At 37.5% G+C, this 26038-nt stretch overlaps 4 protein-coding genes across 4 annotated transcripts in view; 1 reads left to right on the top strand and 3 right to left on the bottom strand.

Moving 5' to 3' along the window:
• LOC139110388 (uncharacterized) overlaps positions 1-26038 on the top strand; it is a 243124-nt gene that overhangs the window by 179414 nt on the left and 37672 nt on the right. The gene's annotated exons all lie outside the window — the stretch shown is intronic.
• On the bottom strand, positions 7235-9058 carry LOC139110459 (zinc finger protein 862-like). The gene has a single exon (XM_070670267.1). It carries the CDS (start codon positions 9056-9058, stop codon positions 7235-7237), a length of 1824 nt encoding a protein of 607 aa, XP_070526368.1.
• Positions 10918-11274, bottom strand: LOC139110458 (uncharacterized). Its single transcript, XM_070670266.1, has one exon. The coding sequence runs from the start codon at positions 11272-11274 to the stop codon at positions 10918-10920; it is 357 nt and encodes a 118-aa protein (XP_070526367.1).
• LOC139110456 (uncharacterized) lies at positions 15181-17379 on the bottom strand. Its single transcript, XM_070670265.1, has one exon. The coding sequence runs from the start codon at positions 17377-17379 to the stop codon at positions 15181-15183; it is 2199 nt and encodes a 732-aa protein (XP_070526366.1).

Here is a 26038-nt window from a genome sequence, read left to right as displayed (position 1 = left end):
GTTTGGTCATCGGTTTGATGGTGGTGGGAGGTAAAGTTCGTTCAGGCGTAGGTATCATTCGATACCATCCATCATTTAAATAATACATAGGTGGAATTACTCGATTGCATGAAATTTGTGTTCCGGTTTTTGTTAATATGTGTGTTCGTGGAGATAAGAAATATATTTCATTATTTTTCAATACCGGTAACTCGGAATAGCATTCTTTAATGTGGTGAATTTTTACGTCTACCGGAGTACATTTTATTATATGTACAACCTCTCCAGAAATTACAGCCATATAACCGGGTCCTTTCATAATTTGGTATGCGAATTCGTCAGGTGAGTTAACTGCGATACTTAAGGCGTTTTTTAATACTTGGTGTTCTAAATTACAACGTTGTTTTAATACGTCTCGATACAGTGAGTTCATCTGTGACCGAATATGTTTTTCAACATATACGAATTTTGAATTTACATAGGTGAATATATCTAAATTTTCGACCGATAATGGTCTTTTCTGTGCAAATAAATCGCCCTTTGTTGTTTCTAGAATAAGTAATTTTGGGTGTTCGGTTTTTGTTAGAGTATATCCGCATAACGGTTCCTCCCCTGTTTTTGTTAATGCAAATGTTATATCTTTGGTGGATAGGGAGTATACTATTTGTGGCTTTTCATACATCGTATCAAGCATTCGGTTCGCATATCCATCATACAAAATGTCATAATTGTTAAATTTACAATAATCAGTCGGCAGTGTTTGCCAAAAGGTATATCCTCCGTCGATATCGATGCAAGTATTATCGGTGTAAGTACATACGGTTCCCGATTGTAGACGGATTTGATTAGCTTCTAAATTAACGGTGGCTTGGTGAGTAATTAATGTAATTGTTATTACGGCTTGTACAACAACATTATGCCAGCTGCCGTAAGGATCCGAATAATAACTGCCGGTGCAATATCCGTCAGTACTGGCAGATCCTGCGAGCGTAACCGGTCGCATTATAGTTTGATTTACTTTCAGTCCATAGATATGGTTGTAAGTTGAGAACGAAAATGACCCGGTCGCATGCATCTTTTTGCATTGGTCTGCTGTGTTTCAAAAACATATTCCGCTTGTCCATTAGCTACGGTTGAAATATGTGAATGCATGCCGCAATGATATACGTGTCGGTTTATAGATACTTTACACTGTGTTACTTGTAATGCTTCGAATTTAGATAATTGTAGCAATTGTATATAAGTTCGGTCTATCTGGGGTTGTGTTAAGGGTATGTTGCAATTTTCGACGTCTAATAACGATAAAATTGTGACATTTAAATTCGCAGATCCACAATCGTAGCCAATTATTCCGTTTATCGTGGTTATATTCGCGAGGACGAGCACGGCCATAATCCATTTTAATCTTGAATCCATCTGAAAATATAATTTTATTTTTATTCATTCGTTTTAATATATGATACACGTAGCCTATTCGGGTGTACAACCTTTGTGTTTTTTCTTAATTCTTATCCTCACATTGTTCCTGTTTAAAATTTCTAAAACTTCGTGTGGTCCAGTGTATTGATTACCGAATTTTCCTGGTTTCGGTCCTTTCAGTAAGAATACATAATCTCCAGGCTTGAAGATTTTCGGGTTAATTTTTTTGTCATAATGTTTTTTAGATTTTTCTTTTGCTTCGGTTACATTTTTGAAAGCGTTTGTCTGTAGACTATGTAATTGTGTGGCGAGCCCTATTAAATAATCGTCGTAACTTGCTAGCTTTTCTTCCGGACTTAGAGATTCGTCCGTCGGTACCCTAGCTATTTTTCCGAATACCAGCTCATACGGTGTATGTTTTGTTGCTTCGTGTACACATGTATTGTAATTAAACATGGCAAGTCCAACCCACTTATCCCATTCTTTTTGTTCGTTGGCGTACTGTTTTAAATATTCGCCAAAAGCATGGTGAGACCTTTCTAAAGATCCGTTTGATTGCGAGTGGAATGCCGTAGTTCTGAATTTTCGAATCCTAAATATTTTTGCAACTTTTTTGATTAATTCGCTTATAAAATTCCTTCCTTGATCGGTTAAGATTGCTTTTGGAGCCTCCAATACGCAGATAAATCTGTCTACGAATACTTCAGCTATTGTTTCAGATGTTTGGTTTTGTAACGGTATACCCATGCAGAATTTTGTTAACTGATTCTGCATGGTCAAGATATATTCGTTTCCTCTGTCAGTTTTCGGCAGAGGTCCCACAATATTCATGGCAATTTTATCGAAGGACGTTTCCGGTGTGTCAGTTATTAACATAGGTTGCTTTGTTTTTACCCTAACTAATTTTTTTAGCTGACACTGTAAGCATTGTTGGATATATAATTGTACTTCCTGTTTTAAATTTTCCCAATAATATTTATGTTTAATCCTGTTATATGTTTTATTCACACCACGATGTCCTCCCGTTGGTGAACAATGCATTTCTCCGATTATTGACGATTGGAGATCTCTGGGAGGATATTTTATTGACTCATTACAAATTATTAATTTTATCGGTAAGTTTAGAAAGATTATATGTAGTAGGTTTTTAATTTCATGCCAAGGTACATTGTTTATTAAGTCGGTTTTTGCAATACTAATCGTTTGTAAGTTTAGTTCGTCGGTGATTGTTCGTAAATTTTTTATTGCTGTGGTTATGTGTTGTAAAGTTAAAGTTGGTCTTTCCCGGACCCCTTCGCTGATTGGTAAGATTACATGATAATATTTTTTGTATTTTATCGGTTGCGCTTCTCCTAAAGTAAGTGTTTTAATTTGTGGAAGTTCGTTTCTTTCAAATAACTTTTGTGAACCGGAATCTAATGGATTTCCTTCGGTGTCTGTAAAGTATGTGATATTGTCCTTTCGTAAAAATAATAAATCGCGTGTTTCGATTATATTATTATGTATATCTTGTATATCGGTAATAACAGGTAAATTTTTATTTTCATCTGTTTCACTTTCGCTATCGCTTCCATCGTCACTCTCTTTTTCTTCGTCGAGGTCCTTCTTTTGAATTTCAAGTTCTTCTATTTGTTCGTTTTCCTTTTTAATTGTATTTTCTTTTAATTGTTCCATTCTTTCTTTTTTTGCTGTTTGGCTTCGTGTCTGGATTCTACGTTCCGTCGGTGGATCATGAATTAATGCCTGTTCCACAATTTCCTGTGATGGCTCATTTAATTCTTGATCTGTAAAAGGTACTGAGTCATTTTTAACTGATACATTGTCTATTTCTTCTTCATCAGACAGATATAATTTATAGTCATCGTCCTCTTCGCTGTCATTATCTGACTCCTCCAGCAATTGTGCAATTAGTTCGGCGTCCTTAGGATTGTTCGGGTTTAATTTCTTTGCAGGATTAATTATGTTACACGGTATTTCTTCTACTGGATTTCTAGACAATGCATCCGCATTTACATTAGTTTTCTCGGCTTTATATACTACGTCGTAGTCATACTCTGCTAATTTTAATCGCCACCGAAGTATGCGCATATTAGCATCTTGAGCATGCTTAAACCAGAGCAACGGTTTGTGATCCGTAACTAAGGTAAATTTCCGGCCGTATAAGTATGGCCGAAAATGCTTAACGCAGTATACGATAGCTAATGCTTCTTTTTCATATGTATCATACTTTACTTCGTTGTCTGTTAGTGTGCGAAATGCATATGCCACCGGTTGAGCTTTGTTAATTTTTCCTTGGGATAAAATTCCTCCTACTGTAAATCCTGAGGCGTCCGTAGTTAGTATAAATGGTTGTGAGAAATCTGGGTATTGCAATACAGGCTCTTCACATAATTTTTGTTTTAGTGATTCGAATGCTTCCTCCTGACTTGGAGTCCATTCGAATGCTGCGTCATTTTTTAATAATGCGGTTAATGATTTAGCTAATTTTGAGAAGCTTGGTATGAACTTCCGGTAGTATCCAGCCAAACCTAAAAATTGTTTAATATTTTTAGGCGTTTTTGGTCGTGGAAATGACTTGACAGCCTCCAGCTTTTTCGGATCCGGAGTTACGCCGTCTTTGCTAATTACATGGCCGAGATAAGTTACTTTTGATTTCAAAAATTTACACTTATCTGGCTGTAATTTCAGGTTCGCTTCCCGTAACCGCTGTATTAATAAATTGAATTTCCTTTCATGTTCTTCTAATGTTTTTGCATATATGACTATGTCATCCATATACACAAATAATTCGCGCCCCTGCAATCCTGTTAATACGAGATCCATTAATCTTTGGAAAGTTGCAGGCGCGTTTTTTAATCCGAAGGGTATTCTTTCAAATTCATAGTGCCCGAACGGAGTTGTGAAAGCCGTTTTATGGCTATCCTTCGGATCCATTTTTATCTGATGAAATCCGGAAGCTAGATCACAGACGGAGAAATATTTAGCACCGCCTAATTGATCCAATATATCAACGATGTTAGGTAATGGATAAGCGTCTCCAATTGTTTTTTCATTGAGGCTTCTGAAATCCAACACCATTCTCCATCGTTTATTTCCTTGTGAATCGTCCTTCTTTGGCACGATCCATATGGGTGTATTATACGGCGACTGTGAAGGTTTTACTATCCCTCCTTTCAACAGTTCGTCCACTTGTTTATTTATTTCCTCTTTATGTTTTTGTGGGAACCGATACTGCCGGGTGTTAATCGGTTGGTCATCTGTTGTGGGTATCTGATGCTGCAGTACCTGAGTGAAGGTCAGTTTTTCTCCGGGTATGTGAAATCTGTCCTGGCTCCTTCTAATGAGATCCGTTACATTTTCCTTTTCGTTAACGCTTACATGCTCTAAACGCAGTAATTCCATTATTTCAGAAAAGCGCTTATTTTCCCGCTCATTGATTATTGCTAAGCATTGCGCGCTTATTCTATCTTTTCTTCTTCCTTGGTCTGGACGATAAGTCGTAGATTCTTCTATTATTTGTTGTGATTGTTTTTCCATGGAGGTTGAGATTCTTGAAGACGGTTTGTTAATTATAATTTTATTTTTATTATTATTAATTTTACATTTATCGTATAAATGTAACTTCTCCGTTAATTCTTCGAAGGTAATGTGAGAGGGAATTATTTCATTATTTCCGGGTTCTCTGACTCGCGGAAATTTTAATTCTTTAATTGTTTTCAAAGGATCTTTTTTAAGTTCGGAGGTCTGGTCACGTAGTGAGGTTTGGAAATTTCCCTCTTCGTGATTGACAGGAGTAGAATCTTTGGAAAATTTCGATTCTTTTTGTGAGGCTTGGAAATTTACCTCATTATTTGTTTTATTTCCCGGCGATGTCTTGGCATCCTTCTCCTGGGTAATTAAATTTATACATTCTTTATCTTTGGACGGGGTTTGGAAATTTCCCCCATTATTAATTATATTTGATTTTCTACCAGGCGATGTCTTTGCATCCTTCTCCTGTGTAGTTTTTATTTTATTCCTTTCTCTCTCTTTAGTTTTTCTCTGGATTTGGTCTTTAAGAAGTTTTCCATCGAAGAGGTTCTGATGACAGTGTCTGTTGCTGTCATGATTTACTTCGTCATGGGTTTCCTTAACCTCGGAGTCTCGTGACTTTGCAACGGTCTGCCATTCTTCATCGTCCCCATCGATGTTTTCTAACTGCATCTCGCTTAACGGTTGCAGCTGTATTGTCGGTACCTGAACTTCGATAGGTTCGTTCAGTGTACTAATTATATTCAGGTAAGCTTTTCCGTCTTTATTTGTAGCGACGGTATCTCCCAGATAAATGCCGTGGATGACTTTCATTCGCGGTACATATCCGACTTCTATCTCCGGATTAGAAATGCGTACAAAGAATAGAGATTCGGCCTGCGGTGGTACGGTAATTGTTTCGGGGGTAGAAAATGAAATTCTTTCTCCCGATATTTTTAAATGTCCTTCAGCATAGTCTATTCGCGAATTTGTTTGTTTGAAAAAATCGTTACCTAATATTCCGGCTTGAGAAATAGGAAAATCTTTTGATACAATGTGAAAAATTACTTGTTTTTAAAATAACGGCATTATTACTCTTCCGAGAGTATACACCGGATAATCATTTATTCCGTTCAATCTCAAAATATTTCCGTAATCAATTTTTAATTTATCTGAAATTAAATTTTCTTTAATTATATTCGGGCCTGAACCTGTATCTAACATAAAAGTCGCGTTTTGATTTTGGTTATTTAATTTCACTTGTATCGTGGGTACATGGCTATGCCTACAGTGATGGGAATTTTAGCTCCGAGCAACATCGATGTTGCTGGAGTGGGGGATCACGCACACACGCCGGCATCCTGTCGGTGAGCGCGCTTCGCTCGGCTTTCAGAAGAGGACAGATATATATATGTTCCGTCTTCGTCTCACCGAGGCAGCTACGATTCGTAGGCGACGAGTCGTAGCTTTCGAGTTACGGTGACTAAGACGAGTGCTCGCATCGTGCGAGCCGCGTGAATCGCGGGCACCAAGATGCATGGTTTTTTACAGGCTGTATGTTAGAATATGATGTGGTCTTCCGCACTACCCAGGAGGTGCCACATACAGTGCGTTAGGTTTTTTAATGTGGACCTTCGCCAGTAGCCATATCATACCACATTTCTGAATTGTCCAACACGCAAAGTGTCCGACAAACTTAATATTAAATTGTTAATAAATAAACTGTCCAACACGCAAAGTGTCCGACAAACTTAATATTAAATTGATAAAAAAAAACTGTCCAACACGCAAAGTGTCCGACAAAACTGTCCAATACGCAAAGTATCCGACAAATTTAATTTTAAATTGATAATAAATAAACTGTTCAACACGCAAAGTGTCCGACAAATTTAATTTTAAATTGATAATAAATAAACTGTCCGACACGCAAAGTATCCGACAAACTTAATATTAAATTGTTAATAAATAAACTGTCCAACACGCAAAGTGTCCGACAAACTTAATATTAAATTGTTAATAAATAAACTGTCCAACACGCAAAGTGTCCGACAAATTTAATTTTAAATTGATAATAAATAAACTGTCCAACACACAAAGTGTCCGACAAACTTAATATTGAATTGATAAAAAAAAAAACTGTCCAACACGCAAAGTGTCCGACAAATTTAATTTTAAATTGATAATAAATAAACTGTCCAACACGCAAAGTGTCCGACAAATTTAATTTTAAATTAATAATAAATAAACTGCCCAACACGCAAAGTGTCCGACAAACTTAATATTGAATTGATAATTATTAAACTTCTTTTTTTCATAAATAAATTATTTATAGCATTGTAGACGAGGAAGGACCAGCCATGTCACAATCATCTGCAGTATATAATGTTAGATGACTTTCTTGTTTTTTATGACATGTAGAATATAATTTGTCTATTGACATTAAAGATAAATGCTCTTCATTGATGTTAATATTTAAAGCGGTTTCCTTTCTCGCTTTTAATGCTGACTTAAACACGCATAAAGCATTTACGTTTGCAGGTGTAAGTTTGTTTCGTTTTTTAGTTTTTATATCTGGTAAAATAGAAAAAATTCTTTCGGAATCGGCATTTGAATTTGGCAATGATCTAACAGCATTCATGACAGACTTCAAATTAGGATATCGATGACTTTTTAAAATTATTTTCCACAATTCATCAAACTCTAATATTGCTAACAAATCTTTATCTGATTCTGAAAAATCTTTGTATAATGCAAACCACTCTTTCATCAAATCTTTTTCATCAAAGCCTCCAAAGGTGCTCACCATATAAGAGACATCACGAAATGAACTTTCTCTATTACTATCGCGTAAAGCCGTATTAAATTCAAAAACTTTTAATTTTGATAAAAAGGCATCACGTATTGGCAGCCTTTTGCAAATGTCTTGTGCAGCTGTTACGTAAAATTGCAAACAATCTCGTCGAGTATTTGCAACAACGTCTGCATGTCCTTCCGTAATTAAATTATTTAGATATATTCGACATTCTTCTCCTAAATATATTTCATTTATTGAAATTTGATTTTCTGTTTTATCAAACTCTGGCATATCAATTTCTTTTAAACTGCTTAATAGCTCAGGTTTTAAGAAATTTCTACAAATGCCACATAAAAATTCTAAAGATTTTCTGTTTAATACTTGGATTTTTGTTTCTAGGCTTTGGAAAAAGAGATTGAAAGAATTAGAATGATACAAAATATGTTTTAAAAATAATAGGTAAGCTTTTGTATCAGGTTTTTGCATTATAGAAAGTATATATTTTCCAGATTTTGTTTTTCTATTTACTACTATTTCAGTTAAAAACAGAAATAGAGTATTCCAGTACTCAAGAAGTCGTTGAATACTTGAATACCGAGAAAGCCATCGTGTATTTGACAACTTTAAAATTTTGCGGTTTGTTTCCTGAAAACTTATAGCAAATTCTTCAAAAATAGCCGAACGTTTCGGACTACTGTTGATAAAAGTTGCTACTTTTTTAACAAATTCTTCGCAATGTTCTGGAATTTTACTACATGCATTATGTGCAATTAAAGCTGCGGAATGGCACGGGCATGAAAATGTTAATAATTTATGACAAAACTTTTGAAGTTTTGTTTTAAAAGATGAATATTTGCCCACCATAACATGTGCATTGTCGCATGACATAGCAATTATATTTTGAAATGGAATTTGCAATTTCCACATTTCATTTAAAAATGCATCAAATAATTTTTCCGCGCTACTATTTTTTGCGTCAATATTTATTAATTTTACTAATTGCGAACGACTATCTAACGTTTCAGGATCAACATACCGCACAAGAAACGTCATCCATTTCTGATTCGAAATGTCTGATGTTTCATCTACAAAAATTGAAAATTTATTATTTTGTAATATGTCAACTACACGATTTGTTTCTATCGGACATAAAACGTTGGAAATAATTCCTATACATTTTTTTCGATTCATTGTCATGCCTTTTATTATTTTAAAATCTTTTCCTATTTCTTTAAACAATGTTAGAATATCTTGTGCCGTTTCGAATAAAATATTTTTTTCAGCAATAAATGTAGCATATCGAATTTCTGCTGCCTTCTTTTCATCATCAAACGGCACAAGTGATTCCACGTTCATATTTTTGTCACACATATCATTTATATCTGTTTTTTTCTATTTTCATTGTTAATAATATGTACTTCGGATTCTGCATGACGATAAATATTCGATAATTTAGCCGCCATATATATTTCACAAAATGTACAAAAACATAATTTTTTATTATGTGATACTTCGCGCAACCATGGTTTAAATATTTCAATATCTAACCATTGTTGTCGGAATGTTTGCCGTGCCCCGTAACTAATATTTTTCTCGTTTGCGTCATTATTTGTTTCAAAATCGGTTTTTTTAATTTTCTCATTATGACACGCAGAATCCGCATGTCGTGATACACATGTATTGCACGAAAAATCCTTTTTACAAATAATACAATGATATAAACTATCATCTGAAAGAACTTTTCGTATCCAAGATTTATAGCGATCATCAGAAAGCCAAGCTTCAACAAAGCTTCGCTTAACTTTCTTTTTCAATAAATCGCACAATTTTAATGTTTTATAAATTATAAATATTAGATACGAAGAAATAAAAAATAAATTGAAAAGACTTACAATCTGTTGCAGCTTTCTGTAATAATTATTTCTCACAAAAACTATTACAACTGAGCAAATAAACTGTCAATATATACTAATTTAACTGTAGAAGTACTTTCAGTATATATAATAATTTTTTATTTATCGTTTCTGCTCGCGGTCACGAAGCGCTCGTAGCTTAGGGCAAAACAAATGTATTGTATATAATCGCTTACAAAGTTATAAACGAGCAGTAGACGTCTGAAAGCGAGTAAAGATGAGCGAAAATCCTCGTAAGTAATATACATAATTGTTATTTTTTTTGTAATTTATTATCTAGTTTCAAGTTTTCAAAAATATTGTAAAATTAATACTTTTTTTATTTTTAGAAAATAGTGCATTAGAGCAACTCGTAGAGGTAGTGCGTCAGATAACTGCTCTTTTAGACCAGCATAAGTAGTTGCAGGACCAACTGCAACAATAGCCGCAGCCGCAGTCGCAGCCGGAGCAGCAGCCGCAAAAGCAGCAAAGTAATAACAATATTTAAATTCATATTTATTATTTATATTTAGTATATACTTATTTTTTTATTTATACATTTTAGAAAAACGAAAAAGAAGTTACGCGGGCGGACGTTCGCGAGGAACTTTTTGGAGAGGCCAAGGCGGCATGCGAGACCGAGGCGGCATGCGAGGCCGGGGCGGCATGCGAGGCCGGGGCGGCCAAAAAATTTAGCAATTTTTTTTTAATTAATAAAAAAAAATTTAAATAATATTGCCGCTCTTCTTTTTCATTTACTCCCGTAAAAAATTATCCTTCCTACATATAGTATACGCATTCTGTCGGACACTTTGCGTGTTAGACAGTTTATTAACAATTTAATATTAAGTTTGTCGGACACTTTGCGTGTTGGACAATTCAGAAATGTGGTATGATATGGCTACTGGCGAAGGTCCACATTAAAAAACCTAACGCACTGTAAGTGGCACCTTCTGAGTAGTGCGGAAGACCACATCATATTCTAACATACATCCTGTAAAAAAACATGCATCTTGGTGCCCGCGATTCACGCGGCTCGCACGATGCGAGCACTCGTCTTAGTCACCGTAACTCGAAGGCTACGACTCGTCGCCTACGAATCGTAGCTGCCTCGGTACGACGAAGACGGAACATATATATATATCTGTCCTCTTCTGAAAGCCGAGCGAAGCCGAACGAAGCGCGCTCACCGACAGGACGCTGGCGTGTGTGCGTGGTTCCCCACTCCAGCAACATCGATGTTGCTCGGAGCTAAAATTCCCATCACTGTATGCCTATCTAAATTTACGGTGACCGGCCGAATTTCAGGCTCCATTCTTTGACTTATTTCCGAAGTGCTACTACAGGGTGTGAGATCCGTCCGGACCCCTGCTGCACACCCACCTTAGAGGGGCCACTGGCGTTTCCCGCACTCATCGCTTCACACCTCTTGTTGTTAGCAATTCTCAGCTCGCAATTGTCTAACACATGGCCATCCTTCTTGCAGTAGCGGCAGTTCTCTACTCCTTTTGAGTTATTTTGCCTCACATTACTACGGCATTCCTTTGCCGTATGACCGAACCCCTCGCACATTTGACACGCTACTCGTGTTCTAGGCTCGGCCGCTCTTGATTCTTGCTGTTTTTTCCAGCAAGTGTTTGCGGTGTGTCCCGACTTTTCACACCATTGGCAAATCAACATTGCCCTATTCGAACCGTTATTACTGTTATTATTATTTGATCTGCAATTTCTTGCATTATGTCCCGGTTTATTGCATATTTGACAGTTAAATTTATTTTCTTGTATTAAATTTATAAACCGGCGATTATTTGTTTCGCATAATCGGCATTTGTCGGCACTATGCCCGCGTTTTTTGCAGATTTGACATATTAAAATTTCGTTCGGAATATTAAAATAATTCCCCGAATGAGAAACTAGTTTCTTACAAATAGAGGCAGCGTGCCCTTCTTTGAGGCATATTTGGCAAGTTTCTCGAGAACGATCCGTATTCGGAGTCTTAAGCGTGGAAGAAGGTTTTCCGTGTCGAATTTCGGTAATCTCACGCAGCTCTCTTTCTATGTTTAAAGCGTCGTTGACAGTTTCATGCACATTTAAATCTCTCTTGACTCTTTGTTCTATTTTCGCCTTTAATCCTCGGATAAAACACTTACAAACATCCTTTTCTAGAGTATTTCTGATTTCTGTTGTTCATAATCATCTATCAATCTTTTATGCACGTCCATTATTCTATTTCCTAAGAGTCTCACTCTGTTGGCATACGTGATTACATCTTCTTCATTCTTTTGGTAAATCCTGCCTAATTCTCCTTGCAATTGATAAACGTTCTTATCTTGCCCGAAAATATTTTCTAAATATTTTGTTAACTGTGCAACGGAATCGAATTCTACTCCCTGGATCGTTCGTCGAGCTTCACCCGTTATACGCGTTCTAATTACTTTTGTGAACTGCTCTTCGGCTTCGGCAGGCAACATATTCTTTGCCTCCTCACATCCTTCCACAAAATAATTTATGGAGATGTTTTTGCCATCAAAGAAGGGAACCGCCTCTACCGCGTATTTTAATGTGGCGAACGGATTTGTATTCGCCATTTTCTTAGGTTCTACTACAGGTTCGATTTTACTATAATACGCTTGTAATCGCTTTGGCGCCAGGGGTATTCGGGTATCGTCTAATTTAATTGTGGATCCCTCCGTTACCTCGGATATATCAGGCAAAGGAGTAGATACGCATTCAGTGATGGTTTGTAAAGAAGTAGATTGTTTAGGTTGCGGATTTTTAGACACAGTGGGTGTCGAAGTGTGTATCTGAGATTGTGTCTGTTTTGATTTACTCGATTGTTCAACGGCTGCTTTATAAGCTTTCTCTACTTCTGCCTTGTCAGATGTTGCCCTAGTATCCATTTGAGAAAAATCACGCTCGAAATCCCGGACGAGCCCCCAAAAATCAGCTGTATGTTACGTCAGGGGTGGAAAAATAATTTCAAGATTGGTTATTCTCTTTTCATGAGCTTAGGTAGAGGCTCGAGAACAGGTAGGGAGGCGGGAAAGATTAGGAGTATGACGTAACAGCCGATCCTTGCGCGACGAGCACAGTTCAGCGTCACGCGTATTAAGCGCTAGTAATGGATTTAAGAGACCGTAGGTTTGAGTTAGCGCGATTTATGGTTCTTTTGAGGGAAAGAAAGTTCTTCTTATTCCCAGGGAAAGAACCGGAGGTGATTTCGCAACAAATGGATCTAAAGGGGATATTCAACAATTACTGAGATCTAAGTTCTTCATTTTTTATTTAAAACAAAAATCAATCGATATAAAGGATCAAGTAATTAAACTTCAAACTTTCAAAACGAAAAATTTATTCTGAGCAACATAATAGATATTTTAATTGGAAAGGTAGATGTACAGACAAAAGTAATTGGAATAAATTTACATAAAAATATATTTAAATTGAATTAAAGAAAGAAAAAAAAAAAAAAAGAATTTATAAACAAATTATTCGAAATCTATCTCGATGATTTCCGAGATCCTGGCCGACGATCTCGGAAATACCCGATCGATCAACCTGATCGGAGCCGGGAAAGGGTGTTCCACCCCGGGATAGTAAATGAGGATGTTCTGGTCAGGAGATGCCCTACTGGCCTCTCTTCTGATCTCCTCAGGATCAAAGGAATCAGGGCCTATAGTGAAGGCCCTTTCGGGGACAGGATCTGTCCACGGAGAGCAAGTCCTCCGGAGGAGCTCGAGGAGAGGATCTACGATCACTCTAGGTTCCTCTTGCTCACCGAGGAACTCCACACTCGGGGCGGGGGAAGGGGAAGGCTCCGGGCCGTCAGACTCTTGCCAGAAGACTGTATCGTCTTCAGCGAAGGAGCCGACCTCCTCTGCCTCCCCAGGATAAAGTATCGGGGACGGGATCGAAGAGGAGCATGCTCTAGGAGCAGCTCCAGGAGAATAAGCGGGAATGTCCGGAGAATAGGAGGGAGTCGTAGGGCGGAACTGCTCCGACTCAGGTTCGGATTCTCTTGCGGGCTCATTAACGTGAAGGGGACTCAAAGAGTGGGCCGATTCTCCGGAATTATTCGCCTCCTGGGGAACCTCTTCAGGAGCCGGCGAATTCGGGGGAGCAGGAGGTTGAGGCGTCCACGACCTCTCTCCTCTTCTACGGGGAGGGTCGGGTTTAATCTCCCCTGGCGCCGCCGCGAGTAAATACTGAACGAAGAAACTCTGGAGGAGATTCTTCAAATTTCGCAGCTGCTTGTTACGGCGAGCCCGACTTTTCTTAATACTCCTGAGGTTTTGTGATTCCACTAAAAATGATTATTTTTTAATAATTAAATTGATAAATGAAATTAACGAGAAAAATACCAGGGCAACTCGTTTCATTCTTTCTTCCGTATCTCCCCGTCATCACCCCGGAGATTCTTAAAGTTCCTCCACCCGGATGGAGCCTTGCTCGAATCAAGGTTTGGATAATCACCATTTACTGGCGGCATATCACAACCCCCGACGAAAGGCAGCTCACAAGGTGGGTCGAGTTACTAGAGAGTCGGGGGGACTCAGGACAGATAACGAAATTATAAGAATCGAACGGCACCCTGACCATTTCCCAGTTTTTATTTTATTTTTATTTATTCAAAATTAAATGTAAAAATCTATTTAGTGGAACCGTTTTTGGTTTTAGGGGGAGGGTGAGGAGTAAATAAATGATAACACTTACTACTTGTTGTCTTGAAGTTCTGTAGACTGACTCCTTGAGACTTCTTTTTATTTCCGCCCACACAAAGATGCACAAACACTTTCTTTTAAGTCTCTGGTAACAATGCTAAATACTGTGATGCGAAAATCGGATTGAGAATGAGAGCGAGTCCCGCCGGGACCCGCGGTTTTATAACCTCGGAAAAGGGAAGAACCAGCGCTTGATTTTTCAGTTTTCCAAAATTTGAATTCTATTCGTTAGGCTTATTCCTCCACTTTTCCGTCTTCACAATTATTGGTCGCCCTTCTCTCAGTTTTCTTAATTTTCTGAGTTTTTGCCCTTAGTTTCTAATTTTTGGTGAGGAGTTCCCGATATCTATTGGTCCAGGAGAAAATGTTTATGGGCTCCCCTCTACATGGTTTTAGCCCTTCTAAGCTTCCAGATAACAGATTCGAAAATGCTTAGGTAACTCTTTTTTTTTTATCGGCAGCGTGCAATTGCTGCCTGAATTTTATAGTTTCCGGCCGCGTATTCCATTTTTATTATTACAGGCGTTTTGCCTCCTTTTTTCTAATCCCTAGGATCCACGGCGAAATTTGATTTTACTAAATTGTTTTTCTTCCAGAATTTCCTTTGTCTACCGCCAGACATTTATTGTTAGTTTAAGATATTTCAAATCTTTCCGAGCTATTAATGTTTTATAAATATTTTGACAAATCCTTTCGTTTCGATTTTTATATTCCACATCTGTTGTACAATTGTTTCAGGTTCCTTCTTTTATTTTATACATCTGGTGATTCAGGATATTCTGTCAGTTAAAATTATTTTTCTGGAAACTTAGAACCCTCTCCTTTGATACCAATACATTCGGTATACTTTTCATTATCTACTTTATCAACCATGTGTCGGAAAAAGGAGATGTGGAGTTACAGGACGTAACACTAATTTTCGCGATTCATGAAAGGAGGCGGAGGTCTCCTTAAACGGAAGACGCACGATATAGCGACCAAATAGATTTCGGCGATGCGAATCGACGAACAGCTTTTCGCAACGCAATTCATCGTTTGTCAACGCGAGAGGAGCACTCGGCAGCTCCTCTTGTTGCCAAAATTGCCTCACAATCATTTCTAATTCAGAACTGACTTTACAATGGTGCACTGTTACGTTTGACAAGGGCGGTATCCCGCCCGCCGTGCCAAAAAGGATCCAGCCGAGAGCGGTTTTTATGGCTACCGGGGCATTGTTTTCCCCCTTTTTCACGCCACTCTCAATTACAGAGGCGTAAACATCGGCTCCTAGGATGAGTTCAATGGCATTATTCAAATAATATTCCGGGTCTGCAAGCTCGATACCCGTCAAATGAGGCCAAAAATGAATATAATTTTCAAATTTGGCTCCGCATGTTGCAATGCGAGGCAATATTAATGCTGAGATTTGAAAGTTATATGGAGACGATGTGCTCGCCTCAAGATTGAGAGTTACGCGACCGCGTGCGCGACCCGTTGCTGTTCCACCTATCCCGAAAATTTCCGTAGCATCGGATTCGCGAGGTAGCCGGAGTTTTTGCATCAAAGATTCTGAGGCTAGCGAGACCTCAGAACCAGAATCTAGTAAAGCGCGAATAACATGTTTATTTCCCATTTTATCTTTAACGTAAAGACGTGCGGTAGCAAGCAAAACATATTTACGCTCCTTTATGACACTGCGCACATGAAGGGCTGTTGCTGCCTGCTGTGGGCCGACGACCGCTGGCGCGGGGAGTGCTGCTTGCGCTGCTGCTGGCTGGGTTGTCGGCGCTCCTTGTGGCTTTCTTTCTGCTGTTCCGGGGGCTGCTGCACTTGCACTTGTTGTTCCGACGGGACGGTAACTGGCTGCGGTAAGGGGGACGCAGGCCTCGTGGATGGTGGAGTGATGTCGTTGTTGACAGGTAGCACAGGTTCTGCCGGAAGGACACTCACTCAGAGTATGGCTCCCGAAGCAGTTAAGGCATAGATGACGGCCAAGCGCAAATTCCTTGCGTGCGATAGGCCCTTTGCGTTGAAAATCGGGGCAACCTAATATGTAGTGTTGCCCGCTGCATAAGGAACACTTCTTCGGCTTACCTCCGCTGATGAAGGGGCTCGCCTTAGCGATGTAAGCGCGTGGAGTACGTGGAGTAGATCTCAAAGGCGTTTGCTCTGATATTGACGGAGGTGAACGGAGCGCTTCCAATGCTCGGAGCCGACGTTCCATAAAGGCTTTCACCTCGTCCAGTGTTGGCGGATCACTTGAATTTCCAATATCAATCTTCCACTCCTTTCGCGTATGATTGTCAAAAAGCTCAATGACATGATGAATGAAGAAGTCGTTATTATCAACCAGACGGCCGATACCTTCCAGTGCTCCTTTAGCTTGTAGCATGCCATTAAAAACTCGACGCATCTCCGCGCTTGTCTCAGATTTCATACGCGAGAGAGCATCGAAGGCAGCGTACGTAGAGCGCACTAAAAGACGTTTATTTTCAAAATGCCCTTGAAGCATATTCCAAGCGTGCTCGTAATTTTCGGCAGTGACAGGGACGTTGCGTATCATAAGTTCTGCATCTCCTTTGAGCACACTCTTCAAATAATGGAGTTTTTCAACTCCTGGAAGTTCCTCATCTGCGTCGATGATAGAAAGAAAGAGGTCTCGAAAGGCTGGCCATTCTTCAAATCGTCCCCCGAAGACAGGTAGATTTATGCGAGGCAGCAGCTTCTTTCTTGAAGACTCAGTGCTGCTGCTGGTGTTAGCGGGTTTTACACCTTCCTTAATACGAGCAAGCCGAAGATGCTCGAGGACAACCGCGCGCTGCTCGTAATATGCCACTTCAGCAAGGCTGTATTCATCATTTTTAATATAGTTTGTTTTGGCGAGGTGCTCCCAGTATTCCGTACGGAGATGGTCATGAATCTTGTCAAATTTGGCCCAATTCTGATCGAGTTGCTTTAATCGAGCTTCGATACTGCCGATCATGAGTTTAGATGGGCCTGCCTTCTTCAGATTTTCTGAAGTACGGGCAATTTTGCCATATAAATCTTGCTGGTTAGCCAAGATAGGGTCCATCTCCTGACTCATGATGCTAAAATTTCACTCACTTGCGCGAATGTAAAAGGTGACACTGACTCGTTTCACGTATCCGGCTCGAAAGACCAAAAAATTATGTTCGCGCAAGAGCGTGGTTTTGAGGGAATAAATAACGAACACCAAATTAACAAAGTGATGCCGAACTTTATTTAATGTTGTTTGTACAATGCACAAGTCGCGCGCGGACTTATGCAAAAGAAATGCTCAAGCGAGAGCGATTATGAAGCGTTGGAGAATCCGGAATGAACGGTAAGCACGCGTTCTGGATTGCGACTGACTTTATTCAGACTGTCGCTAAGCAGGCTCGCTTAGGCCTTTGTTCCTTAAGACAAAGGAGTTCAAGTTTCGGGTTTTTCCGTGGTATCTATAAAAGATAGAGCACGCACTGATCGCAAGTGTCAAAGTAATTGAGAGCCTGTTTAGCGACAGTCAAGACGATAACCCGAGCTGTTGCAGGCTAGCTCAGGTTTTTATATGCGATGAAAATAAGAAGGTTTATGCCCTTTTTTTATTTTCTAAACAAAAGTAAAAATAAACCTATGTAAGTACATACATGTCAATATCTTAATAACCAATATGATAATTTATTAATTTATACTTTTTCTTTTCCAGATAATAAAAGGAACTGTCTAAAAAGGGAACTAAAAAAGGAACTGTCATTATGTTTATAATCTGTGTCGTATATAATTAGCTTTTTTGTAATTATGCTATTAATAATATCAAAACATTTTTTACATTATATTAACCTTATATTAATCTTATATTAATATTACTACGTAAATAAAAATTATAAAATGAAAGAAATATAAAAGCGATTATACAAAAATACAAAATACAAAAATACAAAAATACAAAATACAAAAATACAAAAATATAAAAATACAAAATATATAAAAATTACAACAAACTGTAAAACTACAAAAAGCGGTTATACAACAAAAATACAACAAAAGCGATTATACAACAAAAAAAAACAAAAGCATTATTTGAGAAAAAACGTGGTAAAAAATGTGTATAATGACAGAAAAATGGTAATAATGGTAAAAATGTAGTATATAATGACAGAAAAATGGTAATAATGGTAAAAAATTGTTAATATAAGAAATCATATGTTACTCGAGATTTACACATTGGGTATTCGATTGTCAAAATATCTTCCGTTTGTAAGTAAGCTGCACATTTTAACGCACATGTGTAGCAATACACATGCTTACACCTTCCAGCACCAAATGTGTCTCTCAATACTTCTTGACAGCAAATAATACACTCCATTTTTTCTGCATGTGCAATATGTCACCGATTACAATTCTCTCTTTGGCATCTTCCGGATTTATAATCGCCGCATATATTTGTATTTTGAAGTGTTCGCCCCACCTCTGTCCTCATCCGATCGGACGCCTTCCCAGTTCTTTCGTATCGGGCTTGCTCATCACTTGTAATGTGCAAGTATAAGCAATTGTTGTTGCGGCACGTTTTATTTTGATACGAGAAACAGTACTTGTATGTATGTACAAGATCACAATTGTTAATGTTACAACGCCCTTTAATAAAATTTTCACATAACTGACGTTTCTCTAAAATATAATAACACGTTATAATAATCATACCACAATATATATAAGGTGTTTATTTCTCCTCAGAGGTACACCGGGACTTTCGCTTTCCCAATTTTCTGTTTACAATTTCATAAAATATATTTTCAAACTTCATTCTTATCTCTAAACTATTTCTACTTTTATAATCTTATTTCTTCTTACAGCCGTTTCCTGAAAGTAAAAACTTATATCTACGCCTTTTTCCTATTCTATTGCCTACGCGTCGAGAGAGAGAGAGATCACACTTCCATTCATACTTTACATTGTTTTGCCTTAATTCTACCTTAAATTCTATCTTTGGACCCCCGTTTCCGACGCTTTTTCTTTCATACTTTCAATCACTCCTATTTTTCTCCCTTGTTCTTTCCAAATTTTCCAACCAATCTATCCCCCTTCCTTCCCCTCCCAGAATTTCCTCCACCATTTCCTCCCAACTAATCTCGTTTCCCCAATCTATACACTCCTCCCATATATGTTCCCACGTTTCTTCCTTCTCCAAACATATTCTACATTTTCTTTTCTCCTCTTCCTCCCAATATTTATTACCTCTCATTTCCTCCCCTAATCTAAATTTTGCCATTCTTTGCCATTTTTCTTCTTTCCATCCCAATTTCAAATATCCTGGTATCCCTTCCTCTTTCACTTTTTTATAATACTTATTAAATCTTGACTCTTATTTTTTTCCATCTTTCCTCTCTTTGCCATTCTTTATCTTTTTTCACCAAATACTCCCCCCTTATTTCCCCTCTTTCTCTTAAATCTTCCACCTCTTTTCCCGACCACCCAAATTTTTCAAAAAATTCCTCTCTTTTTTTTTCCCATTTTCCCTTGCTTCTTCCCTCCCTTGCTCTTTCCTTCATTTCTTCCCAGCACCATTTTGCTAGAACCCCTCCTTTCCCTTCTTCTAACCTTTTTTCATATTTCCATGCTCTCATCCCTGCTCTACCTTTCAATTTATCCCTCTGTAGTTCTTCTCTCACCATATATCCTGGTACATATCTTCTTACTCCCAGCACCCATCTCAGGTATTTTTCCTGTAATATCTCCACCTCTTCTCTTTCCTTCCATCCCCATATTTCCACGCCGTAATTAATAACCGACCATACCAGTTTATCAAATAGCCATATTCTTTTACTCCAATCTTTTCCAAATTTTCTTTTACCTATACTCCACACCTGCCCCATTATTCTTGCCGCTCTTCTTACTCTGTCCTTTACATGCTCTTTCTGCTCTCCATTTCTCATAATTGTGTATCCCAAATACTTGAAACTTTTTACTTCCTCTATTTCTTCCCCTTTCCATACCCATTTAGTTTTTTTCCATCTTCCTCCCCCCTTTCTACACCTCATTATCTTTGTTTTCTTTACATTCACTTCCAATCCCTTTTCCTTTACATATTCTTCCATACTTTTAATCATTCCTTTCATGCCTGCCTCATTTTCTGCCAGTAGCGCAATGTCATCCGCATACGCCAACGAGTAAACTCTCCTGTCTTTTATTCTTATACCCCCCCATCCTCCTTTTTCTAATTCTTCATCTATGTCTGCCAACAAGAGCGTGAACAAGCTAGGACTAAGCGGACAACCCTGTCTTACTCCTTTTGTTGTCCAGAAACTTTTCCCCTCTTTATCCTTCACCTTTACTTTATTCACCGTTTTCTCTAATATTTTTTCACACCTTCTTATCAATCCCTCCCTTACCCCTCTTTTCTTCATTGTTTCCACCAATTTTCTCCTGTCTACAGAGTCAAAAGCCGCTTTCATATCTATAAACACAATTACCATTTTACCTTCCTTTTCTTCTATCTTCTTATTTAGCAAATAATTTAACACATATATTTGATCCACTGTCCCCATGTCTCTTCTAAAACCGGCTTGACTCTGCGGTAATATTCCTTTTTCTTCTATTTCCTTTCTTAGTCTTTCTGCTAACACAGATGCATACACTTTGTACGCAGTCTGTGTCAGCGTTATCCCTCTATACTCTTCTACTTTTTCCCCTTTTCCTCTTTTTAGCACCGGAACTATCACACCTTCTCTCCATTCCTCCGGCATCCTCCCCCTCCATACCCTTTTGCACGTTTCCCATAATTTCTCTTTTACTTGCCCCCTCCCCATTTCCATATTTCATTTTCTAAACCATCACTTCCTGCAGCTTTTCCTTTTTTCAACTTTCTTATTACATTTTCAAATTCTTCTCTATTTATATCTTCCTCATTGTCTTCTATTCTCTTTCCTCCTAATTCTTCTCTTACTCTCCATTCCACTCCTCCTAACATTTCCTTAAAATATCCGTCCCACTCTTCAATCTTTATTTTTTCCTCCTTCCTTTTTTTCTTCCTTTGTTTACTACTTTCCATACTTCTCCCTCTGTTCTAATCTTTTCTATTTCTTTCTCCCATCTCACCTTTTCTTGCAATTTTTTCTCCTCACATAGTTTTTATATTCTCTTTTCTTCTTTTGTAATTCTCCTCACTCCCTTCCCCCTTCCTCCAATTTAACATTTCTTCTTTTACTTCACCTTTTTTCTTTTTACAATCTTCATTCCACCATCTTTCTTTGGTTTTTCCCCTCCTCTTTTTCATTTCCTTTTTAACTACTTTCTTCGTTTTCTCCAGTTCCTTACTAAAACTTCTCCAATTTTCCTCCGTATTGTTTTCTTTCTCTCTTTTTTCTTTATATTTTTCCCTGAACATTTTCCTCTCCTTCTCACCCCAAGCCAGTCTCGTGCTCTTTTTTATACCATATTTACATCTTCTCCTCTTTTCTCCCTCCCTTTTAATCGTCACTATTAACGGTAAGTGGTCTGAGTCCACTTCTTCCCCCACCTTCATTTCTACTATTTCTCCTTTTGATTCCACATTACTGATCACATAATCTATTACTGTTTTTCCTCTTCCCCCTACATATGTCCATTCACCTTCTTCATCTCCTCTTGTACAACCATTAACTATTCCCCATCCTGCTTCTTCCAGAGCTTTACAAAATTTTTTTCCTTTTCCTGTAATTTTTTTATCTTTTGTTTTCCTTTTTCTCTCTTCCTTGTCTTCTTCTTCTTTTTCCTCATCCCATAGCCCGCCCTTTTCTCCCGTCCTCACATTAAAGTCTTCTCCTATCAGATATCTCGTTCCTTCCTCTTTTTCATCCATCCAATTTCTCCTGTTCTCTGTTATGTCTTCTAAATCCTCATTTACGTATACCCCTGCTATTTTCCACCATACCTTTCCACTTTTTATCTTTATTCCTATCATTCCTTTTCTATCTTTAAATTCTAATTCTTCCTCTCCTTCCAATTCCTCCCTCCATCCCATCACCATTCCCCCCATCGCCCTCCCCTTCTTATTTTTCTTTTCTGCCCCCTTATTTATCCATTTATAGCCCTTTGGCAGTTTACTTCTTAACCCCTTCCATTTTTTTTCTTCCAACCAAGTTTCACACATATATATCACCTCCCATTTCTCCATGTTCTTCCAAAAATCTTCATCCTTGTTTTCTATTCCTGCCACATTCCAAAAAACTATTCTCACGTTTCTGTCTTTTACCTCCGCCTATTCCTTTCCTTTCTACTTTTTCTCCTTTTCTTTTTTTTTTGCCTTTTATCTTTCCCTTTTCTATTTTTTTCTTCATCCTTTTCTTTTTCTCCTTCCTCCTCTTTTCTCTCCACTTTTTCCAGCTCATTTCGTTCTCTTCTTCCGCCTCTTTTTAAAAACTTGCATTTAGTCTATCTGCTATCACCTTCTTCCTTTTATTCCCTTCTTTTTCAAATTCTTTCGCACCATCCCATTTTCTCAATTCTTCCTTCAGGTCATCCCATATCCACATTTCTTTATTTACCCATATCTTCTTGTACCCTATTTTTACCTGTTTTCCTTCTCTTTTCAATTTATCCGCTTCTCTCTTTATGAGCCATTCCACTTTCCTTTCGTATTCTGTCAGATCGTTTCCTATCCATTCCGTCCTGTCCTTTAATTTTCCCTTACATCTTAATATTTCCAATTTTTCTTTAAAATTTTCCATCTTTACCCACACCATACCATAACCTCCTTTATTTACTCCTCCTATCTCATTTACATCCTCTATCTTTGCTTTTACTCCTGTTGCTTCTATTATTTCTCCCACTTGTTCTTTCAGCGCCTTTTTTTCCTCACTTTTTATCTTTATACCTCTTATTATTAAATTGTTTTTCCTCCATTCTTTCTTTTCTCTTTCTTTTGCCATTTCCAGCATTCTCGTTCTTTCTTCTAAACTCAAAACCTTTCCCTGTATTTCTTCTGGTATTTCCAGTTTACCTCCCTTATATTTTTTTTCCCTTATTCTTTTTTCCATCTCGTCCATTCTTTTCTCTAAGTCTATCTTCTCTTTTTTCCATATTATCTTCAATTCTTCTATTTCTTTTCTTATTTGTACCTTTATTTCCCTTACTTCCTCCATTTGCGCTTGAATCCTTGCAAATCCACTTCTCATTTCCTTTATTACCTCTTCAAAACCTTCTTTGCTTATTCCCCCTTCACCTCCCTCTCCTGTTGCTTTCACCGGTGATCTGTACACTTTCACACTTTTCCTAAATCGTTCCAAGCCCTCTATTTCGCCTTTTTCTTCCTGTCTTTCCTTCCTTTTCTCTCCTTGCTTCCACGCTTCCAAAATTGGCATGCTGTTAGCCCTTTCTCTTCTTAACATCTCTACCTTTGCAGGCCTTCCCATTTTCTTTTTTATTTTCTCTTCTCCTTTTTCCTCTTTTCTTTCCTCATTTCCACTCTCCACATTTCCTTTTTCCTGTTCGCTCATTTTTCAATTTTCTTTATCTCTTTTCCCTTTGTCTTTGATACCTCTACCTCTCTCCTTTGCCCCCTTGCCTTCCTCTTTTCCTTTGTCTTACCCACGGTTTTTTCCCGTCACCGCCAACCTAACCTCTGTCACGTCCTGATAAACGTAATTATTTAGTCCGTTTTTGAGTCAATTCATTTAAGAACTTTACCCGGGACCGGACAAGGATTGCGAAATTATTTCTTTGCTTTTAATCGTCTGGACCGAAAAGATAAAGATTTCTGTAAGTCACAAAACGCGGATCAGTTTTAGGAATTAAATTAAAATTCGGATAATTGATCTGGAAATCAATCAAAATTAATTTATATTTTAATTTATTTAATTCAGTTATTTGATTTAATTTCTGGATTAAGGAGAAAGGATTTTGTTTATTTTCAAGGGCTCTTTTGACCTGGTATCGGAGTCGTTTTATTTGAACTTGTTTACCGGCGCGTTTCTTCATTTAAAAACTTCAGAATCTAAATTCTTTGTTTAGCGACGGCAGCAGAAAATCTTCGGAAATCTTTCTGCGCGCGCTCCATAAAGAAGCGACCAAACCCAACGCGACACTCTTCGTTCGCGAGGTTCTACAGAAACACCTCCAAGGAATAAATAATAATCAAAAGTATTTTAACTCAACTCCTTTCAATTCCGACACCAAAATCAAGTTAAATCAAAATTAAATATTGAAATAAAATTAACAAATAACAATTTATTCAAATAAAATATTTACCTTAAATTTCCAATTAAATTTAAAAATCTCTTACAATCTTTCCAAAAATCCTCAACTCTCAATCTCTCAGAGTCTTAGCTCAACTTCCTTGGTCCTCTCGCTCAATTTCTCTTTAATCTCGATCGAGTTCAAACAACTCTTTCTGACCATCAATCGCTTCGTTCACAGTGCCTTATGATAACTCCGTACTGATTGGTTAATTAACTGACTATCTGATTAACATCTAACTAACTAACTACTCGCGCTTCTTCGCACGTTCTTTTATAGAATGTGGATCCCCTTGTCCCCGCTAAAGACTTGGTTCACCACTTCTTCAAAATCAAGGAGGAAGGGTATCTCAGATCGATAATTAAATATTGCTAATTAGTAACAGCTCTACCCGTTGATGTTCGATCGATAAAATCATATAGCTTATTCGCCTCGGTCCCCGATGGTAACCGGCTCGGTCCCACCCAGTGTCAGTCGCTTATTGTTCTTAAAATAGAATAGGTTTTAAATTTCGTTGCATTCCAAAGTTTATTCCCACAGTTTATTATTTAAAATATTAAATTTGTCAGCACGTGACACCTTCCCCCTTAAGTCATACGTAGTACATTATGTTACTACGTATGGCAAGCATTAAAATATCTAAAAAAAAAAATTTCATAAGAATTACATATTTTTCTTAACTTATGGCTATTTGACGCTTATTTCTTTTATGTTTTCTTTAAATTGCTCTTTAGACGCTCACTTTTTCCTTTTTTTTTTTATGAATCTTATTTGAAATTATTTTTATGTTTTTTTTTTTTTTTTTATTATTTAAATATAATGTTTCCTTAATTACTTTTGAGTAGAAATTTTTAACAATATAATATAAGGTGTAACATATTTTACTTTCATAATGTATAATATTTAGGTCATGTACATCAATATAATTATATATAGTATCTTATTGATAATGTTATTGTATATATTTGATTAATTTTATAGTTTTCTATATTACTAAGTATAATATTTTTGGTTATTTAAGATTTCAATTTGTTGTATAATATATAATGCTAAATTTATGAGTATGATGTTATAAACTATTATAAATTCTAAATATTTATTATTTCGTATTTTTATTTTTCTTCTCTGTCTTCCGGTATAGCCATTCCAAATTGGTACGGTCTGCGAATATGATAGGCCCTTCTTCCGCATCCTCTTTTAATCATTTCGTTTACTATTTCTATGGTTTCTTCCAACGCTGTCGCTGCCTTTGTTATCTCCACCACCGCATGATATTCGTTGATGCATTCTTTAATTTTCATCCATCCTTTATATCCCTCAATTAAATATTTAAACGTTTTAATATCTTTCTCTGTCCATCCCCGGCTCGTTCGGGGTTCTATTTGGGCCAGGCTGCATTTATTTGCCTGCCACGGGGTTTCCTTGAATCTCTCTTCCAATTCATAGCAGTTATATTTTTCTGTCTCCATAATTCTTCCTATATCTCTTAGATTTACAGTTATTTTGTGTTCTTTGATTTCCTCGATTATTCC

The sequence above is a fragment of the Cardiocondyla obscurior genome, linkage group LG20 (assembly GCF_019399895.1).
Source record: "Cardiocondyla obscurior isolate alpha-2009 linkage group LG20, Cobs3.1, whole genome shotgun sequence".
Classification (NCBI taxonomy): domain Eukaryota; kingdom Metazoa; phylum Arthropoda; class Insecta; order Hymenoptera; family Formicidae; genus Cardiocondyla; species Cardiocondyla obscurior.
Note: the sequence above shows the minus strand (reverse complement) of the source record. Positions and strands in the feature narration are given on the sequence as shown.

Excerpts from the sequence above, each read along its gene's own strand:
- LOC139110458 (XM_070670266.1), bottom strand. The coding sequence starts at position 11,274 with ATGTTGATTTGCCAATGGTGTGAAAAGTCGGGACACACCGCAAACACT.
- LOC139110459 (XM_070670267.1), bottom strand. The coding sequence starts at position 9,058 with ATGAACGTGGAATCACTTGTGCCGTTTGATGATGAAAAGAAGGCAGCA.
- LOC139110456 (XM_070670265.1), bottom strand. The coding sequence starts at position 17,379 with ATGAGTCAGGAGATGGACCCTATCTTGGCTAACCAGCAAGATTTATAT.